Source organism: Phalangium opilio, unplaced genomic scaffold, assembly GCF_054372755.1.
Source record: "Phalangium opilio isolate 3A_F unplaced genomic scaffold, DU_Popi_V2 ptg000528l_1, whole genome shotgun sequence".
In the NCBI taxonomy this organism is placed as follows: Eukaryota; Metazoa; Arthropoda; class Arachnida; order Opiliones; family Phalangiidae; genus Phalangium; species Phalangium opilio.
In genome coordinates, this window is record NW_028324242.1 from 183,891 (window position 1) to 207,454 (window position 23,564).

Here is a 23,564-nt window from a genome sequence, read left to right on the forward strand (position 1 = left end):
TTAAATTAACGTTGTAACTAACTTAATAGGTTTCCTTGAAAAAATTGTAAGTTTCATCAAGTTTGCTTTAAAATTTAAAATATCAAATTTATGCAAAATACAAATTTGGTTTGAAACCTGTGAAACCTTTGATATTATGGAATAAAAGTAGTCGCTAAATTATGAACGTAAATAACTTAATAGGTTTCCTTGAAAAAACCATGAGTTTCATCGAGTTTTCTTGTTTTATACTTTTTATGCAAAATACAAATTTGGTATGAAACCTGTGAAACCCTCGATATTATGGTATAAAATTAATCGCTAAATTATGAACCCTTAATATTATGGTATAAAATTAATCGCTAAATTATGAGCGTAAATAACTTAATAGGTTTCCTTGAAAAAACCATGAGTTTCATCGAGTTTTCGGAGTTTCATCGAGTTTTCGGAGTTTCATCGAGTTTTTGGTTAATTTATGCAAATTAGTATTCTTGTAGCAAACTTTTGATATTAGTGGCCTTATGCATGGGGAAGTTTGCTTGGGAATTTTATGCAAATTAGTATATTGGCTGCAAACTATTGAAAATACTGTTTTTATGCAAGAAAAAGTTTTCAGAATTTATGTAAATTAGTATTTTGGAAGCTAAACTTTTGAATATGGCGGCCTTATGAAAAAAATTTGGTATGCTGCAAACTTATGCAAATTAGTAGTGTCCTTTACAAATTAAAGTATACATAGACGGCAGCACTCAAGGTCTGTATACCCGCCTTTTCTTTTAGTTCGTTTGGTTGCATCGGGAAGGCGCCACAAGCGCGTGATATAGTTAATTGGGACTTAAATCCTAGCTAAGCATACTGTAACATTTGTGTTAAATATTAAAATTAATTATGTAAATTTCATATTCGTAACTTCAAAGTAAAATTAATTTCAAAGAAATTGTTTTTTATTAAAATGTGATTTTTGAAATGGATGAAGTTTTTATTTTCAATGAGAACAAAACTTTCGTTGACTGACACTGATGGCGGTAGCTTAGGAACCTTCATAAGTTTCTATAATGTTTGAGCGGCTTAGGTTTGGCCGGTGTGACGTCACCCATGCTGTTTTCCCATAAAGAAAAAACGGTAACTGTCATGGCCGCTCATTGCTAAAGGCAGACTCATGACGTTTAACCTTGGATCTGACGTCACAACTGACAGCACTCTATAGCTATCCTCTTCATTAAAACTAAAAAGGTTTTTAGGAAAAACCAAGCCGCTTAAAGACTATAGAGTAATGTCAGTTCTACGTGTGCAAACGTCATACCCTTCTATCTCTTAGCTAAGTGTCATCCCCCCTACCAGGCGCGTACAGTATCCCCTCTTACAAAAGCGCGCCTAGAGGGAGGGATACACAGTCTACTCCCCTCTCTACCGACACTACTCTATAGTTTAGATTACTAAGCATTGAAAATATAGCACATGATACTAATTTATAATTTAGTAACCTTATTAGGTCAGAAAAATACACAATGGGAACAAATACAGGTAGGGGCAAGAGAAAATTCATCCTATCTCTCTCTCTCAGATCATGGTACCGATAATAAACAAGATAATAAGATAAGCCTACAAATTTTGTTCTCATGTGCAAAAACTGATATTTTTCAATCTCGGAAAATTAAATATGTGTTTAAAATGGAATATAACAAGCATTAGTTCCCTGTACAAGTGTTTGAACTTCTTCTCAGCGATGTTCAGGGTGAAGCCCAACCCGAAGGGTTATAAAAATCGCCTTATTTTGTACGGGGCGCCTGTAGAAAGGGCTTTTCCTCTAAACACATTTTTAGAATAAACTCAGCTTTTGACTCTTTGAGAGCTATTAAACTATAAATTATTATAAAATTAACACGCAGAGTTTGTAATCTTCATCGTATCATCCTGAATTTTCAGTAGTTCGGAAACGAGAGTGTAGGGAAAATTCCGTAGAGGAAAATTTGTCGTAAACAATAGATAGTTTTCACACATGGAGGATTCATACCATTTACACCAGGAGGCCGGGCTACCTGGAGAACAGAAATCCGTCTGCTTTTTGTCCTCCAGGTAGCCCGGTCTCCTGGTGTAAATGGTATGAATTCTCCATGTGTGAAAACCATCTATTCAAACTGAAATAGAATTATACAATAATAACTGTAAACACGAGTAGCTAAGAGAAAACAAGTAAGGGATCTTCTATACGCTATAGAGAGAGTGAGTATAGAGTTGGCGGCGAGTATTAGAAGTGTCGTAGCTATAGAGAGAAAGAGGGGAAGAGGGGTTAAGTACTAGCGAGTACTGGTACACATTGGTGTCCCCAGAGTGGGAAGCCCACCCTACCCATACATACGCCGCTAAATATCACCCAACTCTCGCCAAATATCAAATTCCTCCCCTCAAAGAGAGCTAAGCCAACCCGTAATTTCGCGCAAGCCCCGTTTCTGGGAGTGTCCAATATTTCCCAGAATCTTCTATAGTTCCTCCCCTTACTCGGACTGGAAAATTCTCCTCCGAAGTGAAGCCGAGATTTCCCGCTCCCAACGCGGCTTCAGTTTTATCCAACGTTCCCGAACTTCTCGCATCCATCGGCATACGTCTCTCTCGGAGGAGACCCGATATATACTATAGCGGAGCGCATTCTTGGATAACACGTGAATTTTAAAGGTCCGCGTTGTACTTCGAGTCAAAGCTGTTTATCGCGCCGTCTTGACCCTTCTAGAAGCGTTTTTCCGCGAGATTATTTAAAATTTAATTAATTTTAAAAATATTTCTTCTGGCGTTTGGGTTCCTAACGAAAAGGAGTCAAAATAGAGAATTCAATTTTATCGTCGAACATTTTTTCGGTGCCGAACATGCTGCCCTTCGAGACGCCAAGCATCTACGAGCAGCTGCCGCGGTTCATCTTTAAGATGCCGCGTGTGGTCACCGATCAAAAAGCAAAGTTCGAATCCGACGAACTCTTCAGGAGACTCAGTCGCGAAAGTGAGGTAAGATACAACCTTCTTTCATATAAATAAACGTGGACTTAAGATAGCCGTCACAACTCACGAGCTTGGATAGACATGTACCAAACCTGAGTTGGTCAGAGAATGTAACAAAAGTTTAGGATTGATATATCATCACTTGCCATACTGATGGCTTCACTCGTGAAAACCGATATTGCTTTAGACCAACCCCATCTCTGAACCACGCAGCTTTGACACTTTGAACTACGCTAAAGACGGTCTAACGCAACCCTAACTTTAACCACACCAAAGACAGCACTCTATAAGGCATAGACTTAACCGCATCAACTCAGTCTAGGCAACTATTTAGTTTTAACCACAATGAATAGCGTTAATTCCAAAATAAAACTATTTATGAACCACAGTAATACACTGAATTCCAATTTTAGATAAGACCCGTATCCTTAACCGCAACCCTATATTATAAATCTAGGCTTAAACCGCGTGAGCCATGATTTTGGAATCAAGATGGTGTTCAAAACTAACCACACGTGTCATAACTGACAATTTTAGCCACGTATATAACTCTTTCAAATTCTATTTAAAGGTGCGGTATACCGGATTCCGGGACCGACCTTTGGAGGAAAGACAAATGCGATTTCAAAATGCATGTCGGGAAGGACACACGGAAGTGGTAAGACAATTTTCATATATAAAGAAAACCACGCCGAATAGCGCGGTTTCATAATATACTTGAAAGCGGCAATGATCCTCTTAAATAAACTTCCGCTAAACATCTAGATTAGCCGCAATAACGCAGGAAGTAGTACTTAAGTCGGGGAAATAGCAAATAATTAATTTAAACAATAAACCAATTCCTGAAAATTAAGACTACCAAATCTTGTTTTATACAAGCAAACAATTATGCTTAAACAATACTGCAGGGGAAAAATACTGCCACAATTTTCTGGGTTTTTTTTTTTTAAATAAAAATCCGACAACAAGGCAGTAAAGGGAATATCACCGCTAAAAACTATCATATTTAAAAAAGAGATAATTCAGGACAATATTATACAAAAGGTTATCTACTTTACAAAATTTTAAATCTCACATACCATTATGTAATCTTGTAGTCCGTTTGCTCAATTAAACCATAGAAACATTAATAAATGAAACCAATTGATTTCGGTTTGATATATTTGCAGGCGTTTGTGGCCACGGGAACCAACTTGCAGTTAATATTCGGTCCATGCAGTAACGGCTACAGCGAAGGTTGTGATTTCGATAGAGAACAGGGAAAGGTAAGCGCATTTATTTTCTACTTCGAAATTAATTAACTGTAATGAAACAAAGAAAAACAAACATAAACTCGTGTAAAAACAATGTCAGACAGGGTAAATAAATAAAAAGTTAAATTGCGGAGAATCCATTTGGTTTTGCAGCTGGTCAACAATCGGTAGACCTTAATAATGCAAATTAACATAGTGTTGATTTTTTCGTCAACTGTTGCTAGACATACCTGTTTATACCAAACTTATAGGTGGTCAATGCGCTGTGACCAATTAAGAATTTGTACAAGGGGGGGGGGGAACGAACTGCTCCGGAAGTCTCCATCCTTTTTCTTTCAGTATGAGCGTAAATTATAAGCGCACCTGAGCGGGGATGAAAACTCGCTATAGCGTAAGCCTATAGGCCTAGACTATCACGGCTCGCCTCGCGATGTAGCGCAATTATCGAAGGCAGCTCGCGCACGATTTCGAAGCATGAACTACGATTATGTTCGCCGAATTACGCCACCTCTCTTGGCTCTTTTATAACCTTCCAAATGATGCTGAATAGATGTGGATTAACCCGAAGACTTCATTTTATTCCCTGTAAATTCCATAATCAATTCTATCAGAAGTGTAATATGATTCACTTATGATTCTATGCAATTAGTAATTACCAAGTTACAAGTAAAACACTCGACTGAGGGGAACCTATAAAGATTAAAGTCCCATAGAATAATATAATTGGATGATTCAAGACGCGCGAAGATTAGGTTTCAGTAAAGGTAGCTTTCATATACTTCGAATTAAGATATTTCTTCAGTAAGGTAGATCATTTTTATATAGCCATTCATTTTCGGAGTATAAAATTACGGGCTGGTAATACAGCAAGGTGCTGCATGCGCGCGCGTTACGCCTTCGTGAATTCTCACCCTCGAAAAACAATTGCCTTCGTAATTAGGAGGGTCCTAATTTTCTATGGCTGTGTAGTTATATAGCTCCCTTTAAACATTACAAAAGCGTAGTTATCTTTTACAATTAGGGTTCATTTTGTATAGTTATTATAGCTACGTAAGAAGTTAGTTCGGTCTCGGCTTTATGAGTACGACAATTGATACGGATACGCTTCTTTTTTACGACAGGTTGAACAAAATTATAGTTGTACATGCGTATACAGTATAGAATTATAGTGTTTATGATTATTATTTGAGGTATACGGTGTCAAAGATAGGAGGAATGGAGATTCGGTTGAATTCAAGTATACTTCAATATTAAATTAATTATATTATTACAAGCCAATAAAAGAACATAATATCCGTGAGAGTTTAAGAAACATTTTTAGCTTAAAATATTGATAGATATAGAGACTTAATTGGCATGCAGCCATGTTGGTTGCTGGGTTTCAGCTATCCTCTTACATTCAATCCACCAATATGGTCGTGAAAATTAGCTGCCACATTGTGACTCCTCCCCCAGTTGTAAGGTCAAAGTATTAAAGTAAAATTACAGTAGTCCTGGGTAAAATATGACAGTTTTCTTGAAATAGCCTTTCAAACAGATCTACGAACCATTACCATGCAGTAAAGTTATTTTAACTGAGTTTCAAGGTTAAACCAAAGTAACAATGGTATTACAACCTCTGAAACCCAAAAAGCTAGAACTCTGACCCGTCGATACGCGGACAAAATAAAGACATCAGAGTCATTCTGATTTATTGGTTTATTGCCGCGAAACTATAGTTGCTTTTCCAACTTGGTGTTCCATTATAGTACCGCCTCGAGTCCATTGCATGAAGTAAAACTAATGGGGTTTCCCTTTGGGCTGTTGCAACTGCTTCTTGAGCAAATCGGAGCATTGCAAATTAAGAAAAACGTTGTAAGTAAATGCCACCAATACAGATCGAGAAAATTAGCTAAACAGAGAAGGCGTACAGCGCTTAAATACGTACACTTCGTGAAATGGACTTCAATATTCTGGTACCACATATTGGTAACTCACCCTCTAAGTTTAAACGTTCGGTAAAAACGCATCCACCACTGAGGGACTACTAAAATGTACTCAAAAATATTTAACTTTTACGACCCGCTAGAGAAGAAGCAAAAATAAAAGAAAAAGCTGACTTTATGACCAGGCGAAAATTGATCTGAAAAGATTTTGAACTAGTTTTCTTTCGCCCTGGCCGCCGGGGATGGCCACTTACACGGCTATTTTTGGGGGTCATTGTTGTTGCTGCTGCACCCAACTCGCTTTATACTTCAAGCCTCCGTAAACAAGGCCTATATAGCTATAGTCCCAACCGTGAAATCCACCCCTTAACCTCGCGATTCTTTGATCTTGGCCGAAGAAGATTTCAAAAGTGCGCCAAACACGAGCCCCAAAAAGATAAGACACGTGGCTACTATACGGTTATGGTGGGGCTTCAACGAGTCGTAAACTTTTACTGATAGAAATACGTGGCCTTTTGGCCTTCGGGGGTAAGAATTTCTTATACATTCATTAGCCTACGTGGTATTTCCTAAATTTTAAAGCAAATTTAAGTGAATTTGCTAAGTAGAATGTTTCACCGTTGAGAGCATATTGAACAGAAATAGGCCTAAACTTGACACGAGTTGACAGGAAATACTTAGGTAATAAGTTCCTTGGGGCGATAGAAATTAACCAATTGGAACGATTTATATTAAAGAGAGCGCATTTTTCATTGTTTTTACTCGCGAGAACTTTAATTACATTAATTACTACGAGAAGTCACGCGTGGCGCTGCCAAATAAAGTTCTCCCGTTCATCGAAGATTCCAAATTTTTGGTGAAACTAAGATGAAATCACCGAATTCATATTCCGCTCTCGTTTCAAGAACATTAAGAAAAGAACTAAAAAAAATAAATCAAGTCAAAAGTTATTCGCATTGCCCGTATCGAATTTGAACCTCCATGCATGGATGCTCAGTGTACGTCGCGTAATTACATGGTGCACTTTGGTGGCTACAGTCAACCCTTACTCACAATGCAGTGACAAAAACATTTAAAATAATTAATGAAACATAAGTAAATAATACGACCGCGTTACTAATTATACTAGCTAAATATCTAATTATGTACTCAGAAAAAAATTTCATTCAAAACTTGTAAAATGAAGTATTTTTTTAAAGTCTGAGACATAGCGGCTAAACATAAATAATATCTGAACATTTTTGGAATATTGAGTTTCAAAGGCAAACAAACGTGAAATAACTATATTTTCGACATTAAATGGTTACTTAATTAATGATTGAAACAGTTTAGAGCGTGTATATGACAACAAAATTGGTCAAGTGATTCAATCCTTTAAACCCATGGAAAAATATCAAATAACGTTTCTATTATATTTTAACCCCTTCAATAGCGATCCTGTAAGGTTATAGAATATGTTAAGCAATTGTTTTTGACAGCATCCTTTCAATTTAACCCTTCTTTCCCGTTTAAGCAGGCGCGTATGACACGGCGCGTCATCATACTTTCACTTGATAAGCTCAGAGCTAGCGCGTGCACGCTAATATCAATATTTTCAACTAAATAAGCGAATATTTATTAAGTTTTGAAGGCCAAGGTCTTTCGATTTGACGTACGTAAATGCTTTCGTCTACCGTGTTTGAGATTATCTTCGCGAGCGAAATTCAGAGATACATATTAATGATATAACATTTACATGGAAGGGGTACGTTAAATACTTCAGAAATTCGGTGTTAAACAATATGGAAGATTCGAGAAATTAACAGAGTAGTTTGCCCCTCGAATTTTATCCGAGTTGAACTTTGGCTTCGAAATGTTATGACTATCGTATTTATTAATTTATTTGGTGCGTATAAGAGAATTATAATTATAACATAAGTTCATAAGATACGTTCCATAAGTTTGTCAATGGTTACTGAGAGATCTTGTCACGAAGTGACATAGATTAAGCGTCATAGATTCTCGTTAAGCTGGCAAATGAGTATATATGGTTACCTAAAACCCCTTACGACACAAAGCACGTGGAAATTGCAATCGTAGGTATTTTGAAATTTAACCTCAACGTTATTGAATAAGGAAAAAACTCGTTTAATTACAAAATTCCTTACAAATAAATGGCATTAATTTCGCATAAGGAAAAGCCTTCTTAATTTACTATTTCACCAGCATTTTTAAACTATGACGTATCGAAGGCCTTGATACGTTAATCCGAATATTTCCATAGCGACAAAACGTGTTTTGTAACGCAGTATGGCGTGAGAAACTAGGGCCAAAAACGTGGCCATAGTGACTTATTATTACGTATGTAGAAAAAGTGAAATATTGAGGGCTAGTTTTGTCATACCCAGAACCTAATTTAAATGGGAAGAAAAAAAAGGTCTTATACGGGAAAATCAGGCAAATCGGAAAGAGATCAAAAGGCTGCAGGGGCAGGCAAGGCAACAAATGCTATCAGGGAGGTCAAAGGGGGTTAAGAGGGATCAAGCCCCCGTTCAAGCGTATCAGCTTCTTTCCAGCCCCTTTTCGGGCCCTACACCGTATATCTCGTAGTCACGCGGCGCCCCTACGACCTTTCAGAGTATTATAAAGTGGAAATAATGGAGAGTCAGGGGCCGTATTGTCTCTACTTATATGCGTATACACTCTGTTCAAGTTGTGTAAGCCAATGAAGGTTGTACTGCAACGCACTTTAAAGAGAAGATTCCCCTCAACTTTTGAATCGCCTTTGCTCATTTTATCCAAGAGTTTAACATTATAAATATTCCATAACATGTCTCCTTGACCAAAGCTCTCTTGACCCTCTGCTGATTCTTTTAAGGTCCCTCCAAATTCCGTGGCATTCTAGCCTCTCCAACTGAACTTTCAAACTCCTCTGTCTTCTCTGGCTTTCTGAAATGCCCACTTTCAGATGCAGTATACCCTTCTCCGGTCTTACTTGCAACGCCGAATTTCTCCTCAACTTCGCAAAGCCGAAACTCCACGAGTTCTCCTAGGTTTTTCTCCCTGATTTGAAATTATTCTCAGATTATTCCAATCTTCTCCTTTGCCTTTTCCATGCTTTATAGCATAAATTTGTGATATTTATAATCATTAACGTCATACGCATTATCTGAGTTAAGTTGAACACAGGCGTTTTTATCAGAAAAGGGGGTTAGTAAAAAAAGGGAGAAATATTTATAGGGGAGTAGACGCAACCGTAGAGCGGGAATGGCATGGAGAGTACACTTTTATAGAGGACAGAGCTATATATCTTGGATATCGACCGGTTGATCGTTACAAAAGCCAAGAGCTCGCATGCAATGCATGGGTGCTGTATTAAAAATATAGATCAGGCTGCGTGCAATAGCTAGGAGTTTAAGAGACAGGGGTGCCTGGAGGGGGGATTGTGGGAGTGGTCTTTTAAGGAGGGGGAAAAGCCAAGTTTGACCCCCTCGGGTTGATATTCGAATGTGGATTGGATAAGAGTCTCTCGCGTCTCCCAAAGCTAGGAGAAATGGGAAGCAGCCTCCGCGGATGGATCGATTCTTGCGGGTTACGTCGCACCAAAGTACACCCCAAAATGTATATAACGGTTCGGGGGTTGGTCCCCCGTTCTTTGGTGGCGGGCAGGCGGATTTGGCCAGGGTGCGGGAGAGACTTTGAGGGAAGGGTGGCCTGGGATGCGGGGAGAAGAGGAGCGAATGCCTTTAAGAATGTACCGTGGAAGCTTCTACGGTCGCAGCTAGGCCTAACTCTCGGTTCGAGTATTGAGTATTTTGGCTGTTTCCAAGGGCAACCGAGCCGCTCAGACGCAGACCCAAAGTTTGGTTTTCTCTTCTCTTATGGATGTTTCCATCCAATTCTAACCCCCCCCCCCCGCCTTCCACTTTCCTTTCTCGGCATATCACCCTCTCCTATCCTGAGCCATTTTCGTAAGATATAGACAAACAGCTTCTCCTGTGCATGATTAGGGTCATCGTCATTCCCATCATTACGTGTATCGCAATAAACTGCTATATTGATTAAACTGGAGTAATTTAACTCAATAGAGGAAGGCCTATTTTCCACCTTTTCCCATTAGCGAAAAAATAACTCATTCAATCTTTCCAACGATGCCATGATACCTACATCAACCTGCAGAGCTTCATTTACACTGGGGTCAGATTTTAGATAAACTCTAGGCCTAGAATGTTTAAACTCAAAGGGAAATCTCTTTCATGTTTGCGACCATATACCAACATATTCATAATGCTGAATTCACAATAAAACTGTTTACATTTGAGATTAACAAGTTGAAATTGACACTTCTAGACATAATAGGATATAGGAAGTGTCCATAGCAGCTTATTCAGTCACGCGTTGAATGAAAAAAAGAATCATTGACAATAGCTATACTGCCTGCCCCGAAAATCAGTGAAAAGGTCAAATAAACATAGAGAGGTCATCGCGATCGTGGAAGAGAGCTTCATGCTTTAGAGACGCGCCCACTCTACCCCCGTATGCCTCTCGAACACCCGGGCACAAGTCCTTCATCACGTAGCGTGGATTTAATGACCCAAGCCCCTAGGGTAAACTTTATCTACGTCGAAACATTATTATAAAATATGACGTGAGCTTGTCGCGCTTTGAAAGATTTGAAAATTATCATATTTATCCATCTGGTACTTCATTCGATTGAAAAGTCCGATTCAATATTTATAATTGCGCTTCATTTTAATCGCAGGTCCACATTAAATCTTGTTTCATTATGAACGGAGTTTGCGTCAGGTGGCGAGGATGGATGGATATCGAAAGGTTGGACGGTGTTGGTTGCCTAGAGTATGACGAAGATAGAGCGAGGGTAAGCAATCATTTTAATTCTAAAAGATTCTCTTAACGTTATTGATCGGCATTATCCGTATTGTGGAATTATTCAGTCGAAGTATGTTAAATATACGCAGCTATATTCGTCGTGAAAATTACATCTTACATGTCGATTTTCTATCCTCAATAGGAGAAATTCTTTAAATCAACTTAATTAAATAAGTTTATAGCGGGAAAATAATTTTAAAAATAATTTAATCTTGTCCAAAATGGTGTACTACGTAAGGGGTACTTCTACAGGGGCTCATAGAAAATACATAGTTCGCTCAGCCCCTGGATACGAGCTGCACTGCAATAACTCAAATATATTAGTAATTTTTTACTGGTAGAACTAAATGAGATTAATTTTTAATTTAGCGCGTTCTATGGGTAATTTTGAGTCGAAACTGTTAGCGTCACCTTTTACAAGTTATGATGGAGTGTTTTAAGGACAGCTCCTTAGATTTAAGTAATAAAATGAAATTCAATGCTAATATATGACTAAGAAAGAGTCGTTCCTAAAATAATATTTGGCGTTTCTATTTCCAGTTGGAAGACGCTTTGATGCGAGAGCAAGTGGAGAGATATAACCAGAGGCTGCGAGATTTTGAAGAGAAACAAAGGCAATACAGAGCGCAGCAAGAAAGGCAAGCGGAAGCCCTGCAACGACTCCATTCTCACACGCATCAACACCATCAACACCAACACCATCAACTATCGCACTTGCAGGTGAGAGGTGAGACTTATCTTTTCTTTATTTTTATTTTTACCCGTTTTATATTGCTTTCTGCATGCGCATGCCATTATACAATCTGGTGATGCGATGCCGGATAATACGCAGGCAGATAATCATTTCTTTTGTCGTTGTTTTTTTACTGTTAATGAATTAGAGTGTTTGAAATAGATGCTTATGATAATATTACGTGTAAATAACAACATATGTTAAGAAGCGAACTTACATCTTTCTAATTTCTGATCATTTTTGAAAAATCCATGAGAGTTAAAACACCTGATGGGTATTTTATAAGAGAGCCAAAGGCAATAGGGAAGCTATAAGAGTTCGTTTTTATTTAAGAATGAAGTGGAGGATATATCCCTGGGTATTTATACAATTTCAATGGAAAATGGTAGAGGAGGATTTCTTAATCCCATCTAGCTCAGGCGTCGAGCGAGAGATAATAGGCTAGAAAGAAGAGTCGGCTTAAAAAACGATGGATGAGGCTGGGCGCCTTGTATATATTGAATGGGCTGCCCATACCTCGGAGCATATATACCGTGCTACGTCAAAGCTAGAATCGGCTTTTAAGAGGGAACAAAAGGGAAAGATAGCGGATTTGACGCCCTAGAAAGGATAATCCTCATTGCCAGCCAGGGGCTTCCGCCAAAAAAACGCTACCAGATGGCTAACGCGTTAGATGGACTCCCGGTGAACTAACTCCTGGTCCTATTGCGCCACGCACCCCTGCACCCCGCACCCAGAAGAAGAAGTATAACGGGAACTCGCGGGGAGGTCAGGATAAAAAAGGGGAAATAACAATAATACAAGGGGTGTTCTCGTAATAAGGACCCTGAGGGGGTTAAAGGAGATTTACAGTGACCCCTTCGACAACTTTAAGAGTGACAAGCTGACGTCAATTTTATTTTAAAGTATAAATTCTATTTGGTCAAGTTAGGAATTGTGTGGATGCAGGGTATTTGATTTTGCTCAGCCCCTGCAGGTGTTAAATTATACGTAATTCTTTGCAACCTAATATTATGAACACAGTGTTTTCCACAACCTTAGAATAGGGCTCCAAAATTTACCAAATTAACGCAACATTTTTTTAAATATTAAAATCTTTATGATTTTCTGATTTCCGTAGCGAGTTAAGCAAAATGATTTTACCGGAAGTTGTAACATATAATTCCCGGGAGATCTTCGTCACACTTAGATTATTCATCCCTTATTACACACACTACAGTTATTAATCTTCTAGGCCTAATAAACAATAATTTTTCTTGCAAAATATGTCGTAACAAGACGCTCCCCTAAACGCGCGTCTCATCTTTCTGACGCGAGCCCTAGCTGAACAAAAGCGTGTCATTTTATTTATTTTTTTGAGGAATCGCCCACCATATTGTCGCCTCTAATCGCGAGCCAAGAAATCATTAGGAGCAAAGGCCAACGCGTTATGATTTTATGTGTCATCTTGAAGAATTTGATCCTCGGTATCTCCTCTCTCGACTATTACGCGCTCACGAGCTGAAGAGTGAGGGTTTAAATAGCGGTAGCCAATTGGCGCCTTTTTGGAATTAAAAACTCTGAGAGGATTGGGCCTAATAGCGTACAGGAAATCATTGCTCATATGTATTTGATAAAAAACTCCAGACACTATGCCACTAATTATAAACTTCCGGGGAACTGCGTGTTCATTTGATGAAAAGAACAGCTAGGCTTTACAAATTAATTTCCGAGAAATAAATGAATTATATTTCGTAACTTAATTTAAAAGAATTTATATTAATAATTGAAATTATACCAGTATAGCCAAAAATGTACTCGGCTCGCTCGAAGATGATTCAGTCTTGATATTATTAAAGTAGAAGACAGTAAACTGACATAAATCTTAAATGGTTGCCTAAATCTAAAACTGCTGCTGATTTCTACGTAATAAATATCAAATTTAGAGATGTTTTCAAGGTCATGTGTCACGTAGTAATGACATTGAATTTTTGATTAGGATTAACTGTTATACTTATGTTAATATCAATCTACAGGGTGTTTGTGAAAGGTCCATCAATAATGAAAGGGCGTATTTATTGGGCCATTTTGAGTCGAAAATGTTCTATGACATTTTTCCGTTCGGGCCACTGTTTTCAAGTTATGATTGGAGTAATTTACGGATGACCCCTTAAATTTAATTAAGAAATTGAAAGACAGCGCTAATTTAATGAAGGGGTCATCCCTAAAATATTCAAATCATAACTCGAAAACGGTGGCTCGGACGGCAAAATGTCATAGAACATTTTCGACTCAAAATGGCCCAATAAATACGCCCTTTCATTATTGATGGACTTTTCACAAACACCCTGTATATTCGACTATAGTTCAAGTGTTTCCCACCATATTGGAAATGAAACTTTCTAATTTCCATTTTTTTTTTTGTCAGAAATAAAACATTTTTGTCACAAATATATCAATTTCTATCAAGGAAAGTACATAAAGGTCACGTGTCGAGATACGAGAGCAACTCTTAAGCCCCTTAGATTCCATATTGCAGATTTTTTTCCGGAGTAAATCCCCAAAAACGTTAGCGGGTCCATCAAGCTGATGAATCACGTGACGTGTCCCCCTCTCGGCGGAACCCCCGTACACTTAGCGGGGTTTGAAACCCCCTACCAAAAAATCTTAACAAGCCTGGGGGATATTGTAGAAATATATTTCTACTACATCAGATTTTACACGGAAAAACCCCAATTTTATTAAACTTACGGGTCAATTAAAATGCATTAGGCGCGTGGGAACATTTCAAGTTGACAAAATTTTAAGTGCCTTTAAATGTTTGCATATTTCTCTTTAATACGTTGCGAAAAATGTTAAATTTGCGAGGAAAAAGCGACAAAAATGTATACGTATACTTTGTCGGTGTTAAAAAAGAAACATATGCAATTTTCTCAGGACACTTGACAATTTTTTGAAGTATTTGAACAGGCGGTCTTTTCGGAATCGGAAGTAATTCCTGGTACCGTGGGATTTTTTTTGAATTTTATTGTTTATACATGGTTTGAAATTTGAAACAAAGCTTCCCTTCTTCATATGTTAGAGAAAGAAACTGAATTTATCGATTGAAAGACTACAACTTTCTTGGATCGATTCAGAATTTTTAAGATGCTCTTTTTCAGATCGATAATTTTTTAAAATAAATAAGCTATACATTACACTTTCTGCTATCGATTTCATAGTGTGCCCGATCGATAAATCTGAAAAATAATGTCGTATAATTCAAAATTAAATAAACGCGAAAAAAAAATCCTGGAACTATAGGTTAGTGTCCATATTCTCACACTAGTATAAGCATAAGTTCATAAGATATGTTCCATAAGTGTGTCACTGGTAACTGAGAGCTTGTCATGAAGTGACGTAGGTTATAGATTTGAGGTAAAGCGACGCCTGGTGAGGCGCTGTCAAAAACTTAGTACTGAATAAATAGGAAGATGGACTGCAAAATTAACACCGAGTGTAGAACTTCAATTCTCGCTTGTCGTTCTTGTAAGTCTCTATAGCATTAGGTAGTATCATACTTATGAAACGTATCTCATAAACTTATGTTGCAAAATATATACGTCAAATCCGGCAACTATAATTCGTATAATAAGAAGTTGCCTTTGTAAAAAAAATTATACAATAATCCTAACGATCTACAAAATCATTCTGCGCATGATCGTGAATTTGTCAAGGTTCAGGCAAACTTTCCCTTCCTTCGCACGAGGAATCGAATTTCAAAAATGGACAGACACGTGCTAAGGTCACGTGGCATTCTTTCACCCAACAAGAAATACAATCAAAATTAAAATCCGGGATTTCACGCGCTTAGATCGCCAAGAGAAGAAAAAATCTGTATAAATCCCGAAACGGAAAACTGTTTCCCTAATATATAATTGTAGTCCCAGTATAACAAGGTTATACGCCACCTCGGGGTCCCCCGTACGCGACACGTGACTCTAGTAATTTACGGCTTAAGTTCTTAATCCCTATATAGGTTTTTTTTTACTCTATGATGTAACAAATGGAGTTATTAAAGGAAATATCAAACATCCGATGACGATGTTATCTTATCGTTTGACAAGTTTGACGAAAAATTTTCAAGTATCGGACGACATATTTTTAAAACGCGTCCTTAACACTGTCGGCACGCGTCAACTGTCAATCACCAGGGTCATTTTTTAGTGGGTTCTATTTTAGGGACATCGGCGTTAGGGGGTGTCAACTAAAAGTCTCGAGTTTCTTTAACGCCATACGGGAAGCGCTTTTCTCGCCCAGATTACTCTATTCCGATAACCTTTTTTGTTGTATGCGTGTTATGGCGTTGAAAAAAAAATATAGTATGTTCCTTCGGTGATAATGTATTCATAAAACTGACGTCGATAAAAAATAGACTGCATGGTGTAAAATTTATCTCCTGTTTTCATCCAGCCAGGGTTTCTCACAGGAGTTTTATTTCCTAGTGATGAGAGTTATCAATTTTATCAGGGTTTACTAAAAACATCTTCATTTCGTCAGATTTGAAGGAAAAGTTTTGATAACTTAAAAAAGAACGGCATCTTTTTTCTAAATATAAAAGGAAAGATATTAAAATTAAAATAACTGATCTCTTATTACAAATGATAATTATAGCATTTAATTGGTCTTAAAAACAGGGACTAGTGCGCCACCGCCATTGCTTTAGTGGCGTCTCTGATGTGGGTTTTTAAACCTTCTGTTGTATTTAATAAAATATTGTGTGGTCATTGAAAGAAAGATTTATACCCAAATATATAAAAAAATAATTCCATACTCGAAAAACTTAATCTCAATCATATTTAATCGGATTAAATCATAAAGAAAAAAATTCTTAAATTTCATAAGAAGATTATCTGGAGATATGAGTTCTCTTCTTCCATACAAATACAGATATTGGTATTCAGGAAAGTACTTAGCCACCATCATTTACGAAACTACGCCGGACAAAATATTTTTCTCTCTCATCCCGACCGTTTCAAGAATAAAGTCAGTCTCAATATTTAGTAGTCTGAACAAGCATGCAGGCTCCCAAAATAAAAAAAAAACCTTCACTATTATTGAAAATTTTGTCAGAAGTCCCCGCTTTCGATAAAGGTGCTCATGGATCGAATAGAGAGGAGTTTTTGAAAAGGTTCGGGGGGGGGGGAAGGCGTATTTAGGCGGGTTAGGGGTGACATTGGGGTGTCCTGTTTAGCCCTAAGGTAAGAAGACACCGATGGGTTCTACCATAAGTTTATAACATAAGTAAGAGGTACACTACCCATACTTCGTCATGCTAGAGACTAACAGCCCGAGCTAGTTTCAGTTAATTTTGTAGGACTTCAATCTTCCTATATAGTCTGTGTATACTAAGCCTTTGACAGCGCCTCACGTACCAGGCATCTATGACCTACCTACGTCACTTCATGACAAGCTCCAGTTTGTAACCAGTGACAAACTTATGAATGGAACATATCTTATGAACTTATGGTTCTACTTTTTAAGGGTTCCCTATACACGATTCCCCTTCGACACCTGCACGGGGACCTATAGTCAAAATGCTCACCCACCTTTTTTTTAAAAAGGTATATTAGATCGGCTTTATTTTTGAATGATGATCCAAAGCAACGAATTTTGAATTTCTTTTTTGAGAGCAAGGATGGATATACGAGAGATCGAGTATGTGACAGAAGGTCGGTTTCAGTTTCAGAGAGGGTATCCATACTTCTAATTTTTTAATACCCCTTTTGTATTCGGGTTAATTCAACAAAGAATATTGACTCTAAAGAGCGTATTATATTCAGTTATATACTTGACATACATAATTTTATAAAGGACTCTCATTGAGGGTCTCGTTCCAAAACTTACGATCTGTTGGATCGAGATGAAGTGCGGATTAATGCATGAATATGCCGAGTATCATTGAAAAATTAATTGAACATTATTATTTAACTTAATTCTATATTAATTAAGGTACATTTTATACTTGACTACTATTAATTAATTAAATTAATTAACCATTTATGTTGTTGGGCTACTTTTAAAATTAAGAACTATATGATATTGTAGATCACGTAGAACTAGATTTAAGAAGCCGAAGGGAAAATGATATGATGAAAGGTATATAGCACCAGGTGCTGTGAATCCTATTGTCCAATTGAGGATGATACCCCGGTATAAAAAAGTAGACGTATGCATGGGGGATATATATCCTAGAAATGGTGTATAGATTTTACTAATGCGTAAAAGCTCCGTTACAAATCTTTTTATCAGTTATAATCTCATATAGAATGTAGAGACAGGGACCCAAAAACATCCCGAGTGGAAATACTGGGCCCAAATCGGAACCGATAGCTATAGTAGGCTATAGATTCAATCTCTGTTTTTAATGCCTAACGTTTCGGGTCTATTTTTTTCTTTTTTACTATTTGTTGCAACCAAGGAAGTACGATTTTCCAACGGACAGGATTAGTTAATCTTGATAGAAAGTTATTTTTTCCCAAACCGAACGTCCAAGACGAATCAGATCCGAATCTCATACGATATTGACCCCAAAAAAAAAACATAAATAAGATTGGAAAGGTTAGACTGCTGTACATAACAAAACATATTTTCATTTAGGCATAAGTTTAGAAGATACGTTCCATAAGTATGACACTAAATATACTACGTAATGCTCAAGGCTTACACGCGGTTTTGCATGCAGTTCATCTTCATATTTAGTCCGCATTACTAAGCCTTTGACAGCGCCTCACTAATCGTCTTCGCTTTACCTCGAATCTATGACCTACCTCATTCACTTCATGACAAGCTCCAGTTTCTAACTTAACAGTGACAAACTTATGAATGGAACGTATATTATGAATTTATGTTAAAACTAAGTTATTAGATAAAATAGGTTAAAACTTAATTAGAATGCGGGTCGTATACCATTTTAATACCGCTCCTTCGAAATTATTATTTTTTGTTATAGCGTCTCTAACAACTGCAAAACATTACCGAGCATGCGCAAACCTTCCTTTATGCTAATTAGTTATAAAATATTTAGGTTTTTAAATATGTATTTTTTTGTTATATTGCAGATACACAAGAAGGGGTCGGAATTGAGTCCCGATCGCTCAACTTCCGCTAGCAATTGATGACGTCGTCAAAATGGCGCCTTTGTGATGAACATTAATTAAAGTTAAACCCGACTATATACGAACGAATCGTTTTAATTATTTTCGAAAATGAAAATAGAAAAATGGAATGAAATAATATTTGTTCTTTCCCCCTCCCACACTAAAATGTCCAAATATGGCAACGATTAACGATGACGATATACTGGGAATATAAATTTGTGTATAATAATTAAGAAGTGACTTATTTAATTGACGACAGTGATTAATATTATTAATTAACGCTAGAATTGTGCAGGTAAATGTTAATTATTTCTCTCGTAATTACTTAAATTAACATAAAATTTACATTTATACGGTACAAAACTACTCCCTTTATTAATGATTATTTTTTCTCCTTCTTAATTTCGACTCCTTATTTTAGTTTTCAACCCATGGTTCTAAATTCTAGATAATATACTTCGTAATGAGAGTTTTTTCCTTTCTTACTGTACAGTTAAGTGTTCAAATGTATTAAATGTTTTGTACATAATTCCGAAAACCAATTTGAATTCATTAATTTGCCTCAAAGAATATTTCAGAAGTGTCATCCTTCTTCTATTATCCCCTTCTGGTGTTACTACGAGGGTTTGATTTTATAATACTAGACGGTTAGACAAACGTTTATAAAAATTTAAATACAACAAATCACGTAGAGTTAAAAACGCGATGGAATTCTTGAAACCTTAAGGCGGAACAATATACCACCATGCTGGTTCAAATCTTAAATCTTTTAGGTTGACCCGAGAGAGGGTAAGTTCAAAATCGTTTGTTTAAAAGGTTATGATTTGGAATCTTTCGCGCAAGTTAAACAAGCGCATGCACCATGCACCACGCGGAATAGCGCCACACCTTTGATGTGTGTGTGAAATTCTTAGCGTCACGATGAAGAAGGCTCAATTTATTACCAAGTCCTAAATTAAGCGATGTTGCAAAATTCTCCACGAAAATGTATACGCAGCAACAACTTCGAATCAGTTTAACAACTTAAACGCCGCGTGAAAACTGGTTTGTTTTCCGAGCATAAGCCAAGCTTCCAATAATAAAATTCGTATTCAAATTCCTTCCTACTTTGCTCTGTCTAAAACAATCACTGGTATTATAAAATACCGTTAAACGAAAGCAAGGTAAGACTGGCGAGAAATAATACCCCTAGATTTCTGATTTTAATCTGCATTTATGGTAAACTGCTTTAAAGGGAGGGTGAAGTAGAAAATCAAGTGATTTTTTATCGGTTCTTCTACTAATTATAAGACCAGTCTGCATAGTGAAACATTCAGGAAATACTTCCGAATGATTTTAAAATTCACATTAGGTTCAGATTTTAAGGATAATTTTGAAGAAGGTCCTCCGGCCAATCGCGTAGCGCCTTACCTTTTTATTAACAAAATTCTCGTGGCACGCTCCATGTCTCGCGCCACGATTATCACGTCGCGCGCCAATTTTATCAAATCTCGTGACAAATTTCATTCAACACGAAACGTGCCACGAGAATTTTATTAATAAAAAGGCAGGGCGTTACGCGATTGGCCGGAGGACCTTCTTCAAAATTATCCTTAAAATCTGAACCTAATTTGAATTTTAAAATCATTCGGAAGTATTTCCTGAATGTTTCACTATGCAGACTGGTCTTATAATTAGTAGGAGAATCGATAAAAAATCATTTGATTTTCTACTTCACCCTCCCTTTAAAGGTCTAATTTACTTTACTTTCTCCGTTCCGTTTTTAAATCCAATATTTGTGGTCGTAAATTTTAGGTAATTGCGAAGAAAGATAACCTTTTCTTAGAGTTTTCTTACAAATTATCCCAAAGTATTCGTGATGTTTCGTGAAGTTTTGTAAAACCAAACTAAAAGCGGTCGTCACGATTTGTTCAAAAAAACCTTACGCGAATCTCGGGTCATAATCTCTGATTCCGAATAAGCGCGCGTATTTAGTTTTAACTAAATTTCTCTCAATTTAAAGTTATCAATTAAAATTAATTGTTAATTAATTGGTACTGTGTCAGAAGTAAATTACTCGAAGTAAACATATAGTAGTAGCTAACGTAAACGAGTCAAACATCTTTCGGTAAACACGTTGAAATAGAGTTCAAGATAAATATATTTCATTCACCCCAGCGGGAGAGGTACCGCAACCATTAGTTTAGGACCATAGTGATACCGTAAAGAAGAGGAGACGGGATGCCCATACACGGTAGAAAAGGGACAAGTGGGCACGAAACGGCCATCTTCGGACAAGGTAACAATAGACTATACATTGAGAATGCTCATTTCTCAGGGGTTTGGACGGCGTGATGGAGAAATTTGAACCCATGCAGTACCGGCGTTGAGTCCTGTTGGATTATCAAGTACGCTCCCTGACCTCGGGACGATGATCGGAAGAAAAATGGACGAGAAAAGCCCTAGTAGCTCGTCTTTCAATAAAATACGGGGGACAGAATAGAAATGATAATAAAATTCGGCACAAAAATAAGTTGGGTTCTGATTCTAAAGCGTGCATGGTATATCTGACTGACTGACTGACCGCGACGCCCAAGGCGTGATCTTTTTAAAAAGGAAGATGCCATATTTTTCTGGACAATGACAAACGGAAAAACGTTTGATTTATGGGTTTCTTAAAAGCTTTTTGACCGTTATTCATATGGATGGCGTAGTTGGAAGTTTAGAAATTTTTCATAATTTACAACAGCTTGATTACGCGCATTCAGCTTTGTATATTTGCTCGAGAATGTGAAAGATATTTAGTTATCGCGTGTTTACGTGTTTGTATGCTATTTTAGCATCGCCTTTTCAATAATTTTGACCAAATAATCTATGATTTTAAAATGAAAGGTTTTGTTTTCGTTCCTACTTCGACAAATTCATAAACTTGAACTCTTGACAACAGATGACAATATTAGTCAAATAATAAAAACTTAAAAAAAAACCTCTTCACGCGTCATCGCTTGATTCTATTTCATCGCCTAATTTAATTTTTAGCTTTTCATGCCATTGTGTACGAGGGTGATAATTCGAAGAGAGTGGTGCAGCACCTCCGGGCCAATTTACGCCCATCCCCGCATCGTGAACCCATCATATAAAAATTCCTCATACAATAATGCTTTTCGAAATCACCCAACTAGAATAGGAGCTTTTCAATGAAAAGGAAATATAGAGCGGGACCTAACGGTCAAAACAAAGAAATATCGGGCAAAGCTGGTCAAATCATTAATAGAAAATATTTCAAACATTTCAACCCCCCACTAAAGAGTAAATCAAATTCGACCCCCCCCCCTTTTCCAGTATTGACTATTAGACCCTGCGCAAAAGGCGTGCGTATATATCTGTGTACTACAGTCCTTAGGGACTGTCCATTTAGGCACCACTTAAGGAATTTTTCTAAATTTTAATGAATTTTGACCTTCAGTAATTTGTGTGTCTAGCATCCCCGGTAGATTTGGAACTGAATAATCACTGAATCGAACAGAACTAAAAGCTTTTCAGTAAGGGTCGAATCGCACTCACAAATGACTGGCAACACTTGTCTCTATACTATCTATTTAGGTACGAAACATCGGCCCATATTCCTGTATGGATAACCCCTTTAAAATGCACCAGTAATGTTTCAGAGGCAAAAAATGAGGGGTTCGTCTTCCCTACTTGGCACGTGCGCTCGATCGGGAAGCCCTCTTCTTTTTCCGCCCCGTCATCCGTCATCACTATGGGAATAAAAAGCTAAAAGGGAAAAACTCGGAACTAGGGGGATACTAATTGTAACTAATACAATCATATTTGAAAATATAAAAAGAAGAAAAAACGAAAGCTTAGAGAGAGCGGCCCGCGGAGAAAGCGAGCAGAACTAAAAATCGTAGGGACGATGTTATTAGGTCCAAATGCATACACGGAAGGCTGACCATGCGAGAGGGAAAAGGTCGGGGGAGTAAGGTAACAATGCGTACTGTTTGGAATAAGGCCTATTATAACTTTCCTAGCTACAGCGGAGCGGGGGTGTCTATAACTAAGCCTTGGCTAGGAATCGAGTTAGGCCCGAGTTATCCGGCAGCATATTTTTCTTTATTTGCTTTAACGCTTGGATTTCTCGAATCTCATTGTGACTCTCTCTTCCATTTCCCTTGCCCAATGTGTCCGAATCTTTGGGGGCCCAAGGGGGGCCCGATAGAATACTAAGGGTGTCGTTATTAGATACGGAACGATGGCTTCTCCTTCCAAAAGCCCTCTACACACGCGAAATATAGTTGGAAGGAATTTTAATCCCAGAATTTGACTCGGCTTATTGATGTGTTTGTATGATTTTATTTTCAACACCCTCTACGTATGGACCAAGAAGTCAAAGGGTCTTATTCCATTCAGAAAAGTACCCCTTCTGCGGTTTTCGTTTAAGAATATCTCATACTTGTATAAAGAAATTGGAAGGTGTTAAAGGATTGACGGGAAATGCGATGTGAGTGTGAGAAACAAGATGCTAAGTAACATGTACAGGTTAACATTTTGGAATATTACTTTGAAGAACTTAGAAATTTAAAAATGTATTATTTTTTACATTGAAAATTTGGCGGGAAAGAAAAAGGCGCGGAAATTTGGCGGGAAAAAAAGGCGCAAACATTTGGCGGGAAAAAAAGGCGCAAACATTTGGCGGGAAAAAAAGGCGCGGAAATTTG

At 37.4% G+C, this 23,564-nt stretch overlaps 1 protein-coding gene across 2 annotated transcripts; it reads left to right on the plus strand.

Moving 5' to 3' along the window:
• The first annotated feature begins 2,840 nt into the window (after positions 1 to 2,840).
• Positions 2,841 to 19,405, plus strand: LOC149588888 (protein big brother-like). 2 transcript variants are annotated; one of them, XM_089862017.1, is made up of 6 exons: positions 2,841 to 2,975; positions 3,541 to 3,627; positions 4,139 to 4,234; positions 10,889 to 11,005; positions 11,557 to 11,743; positions 18,829 to 19,405. In XM_089862017.1, the coding sequence occupies exons 1-6, from the start codon at positions 2,841 to 2,843 to the stop codon at positions 18,876 to 18,878; spliced, it is 672 nt and encodes a 223-aa protein (XP_089718143.1). In that variant the 3' UTR covers positions 18,879 to 19,405. The 2 variants fall into 2 exon arrangements, with proteins under 2 accessions (XP_089718143.1, XP_089718144.1); XM_089862018.1 differs by having other exon boundaries at positions 11,557 to 11,736.
• Positions 19,406 to 23,564: the final 4,159 nt, after the last annotated feature.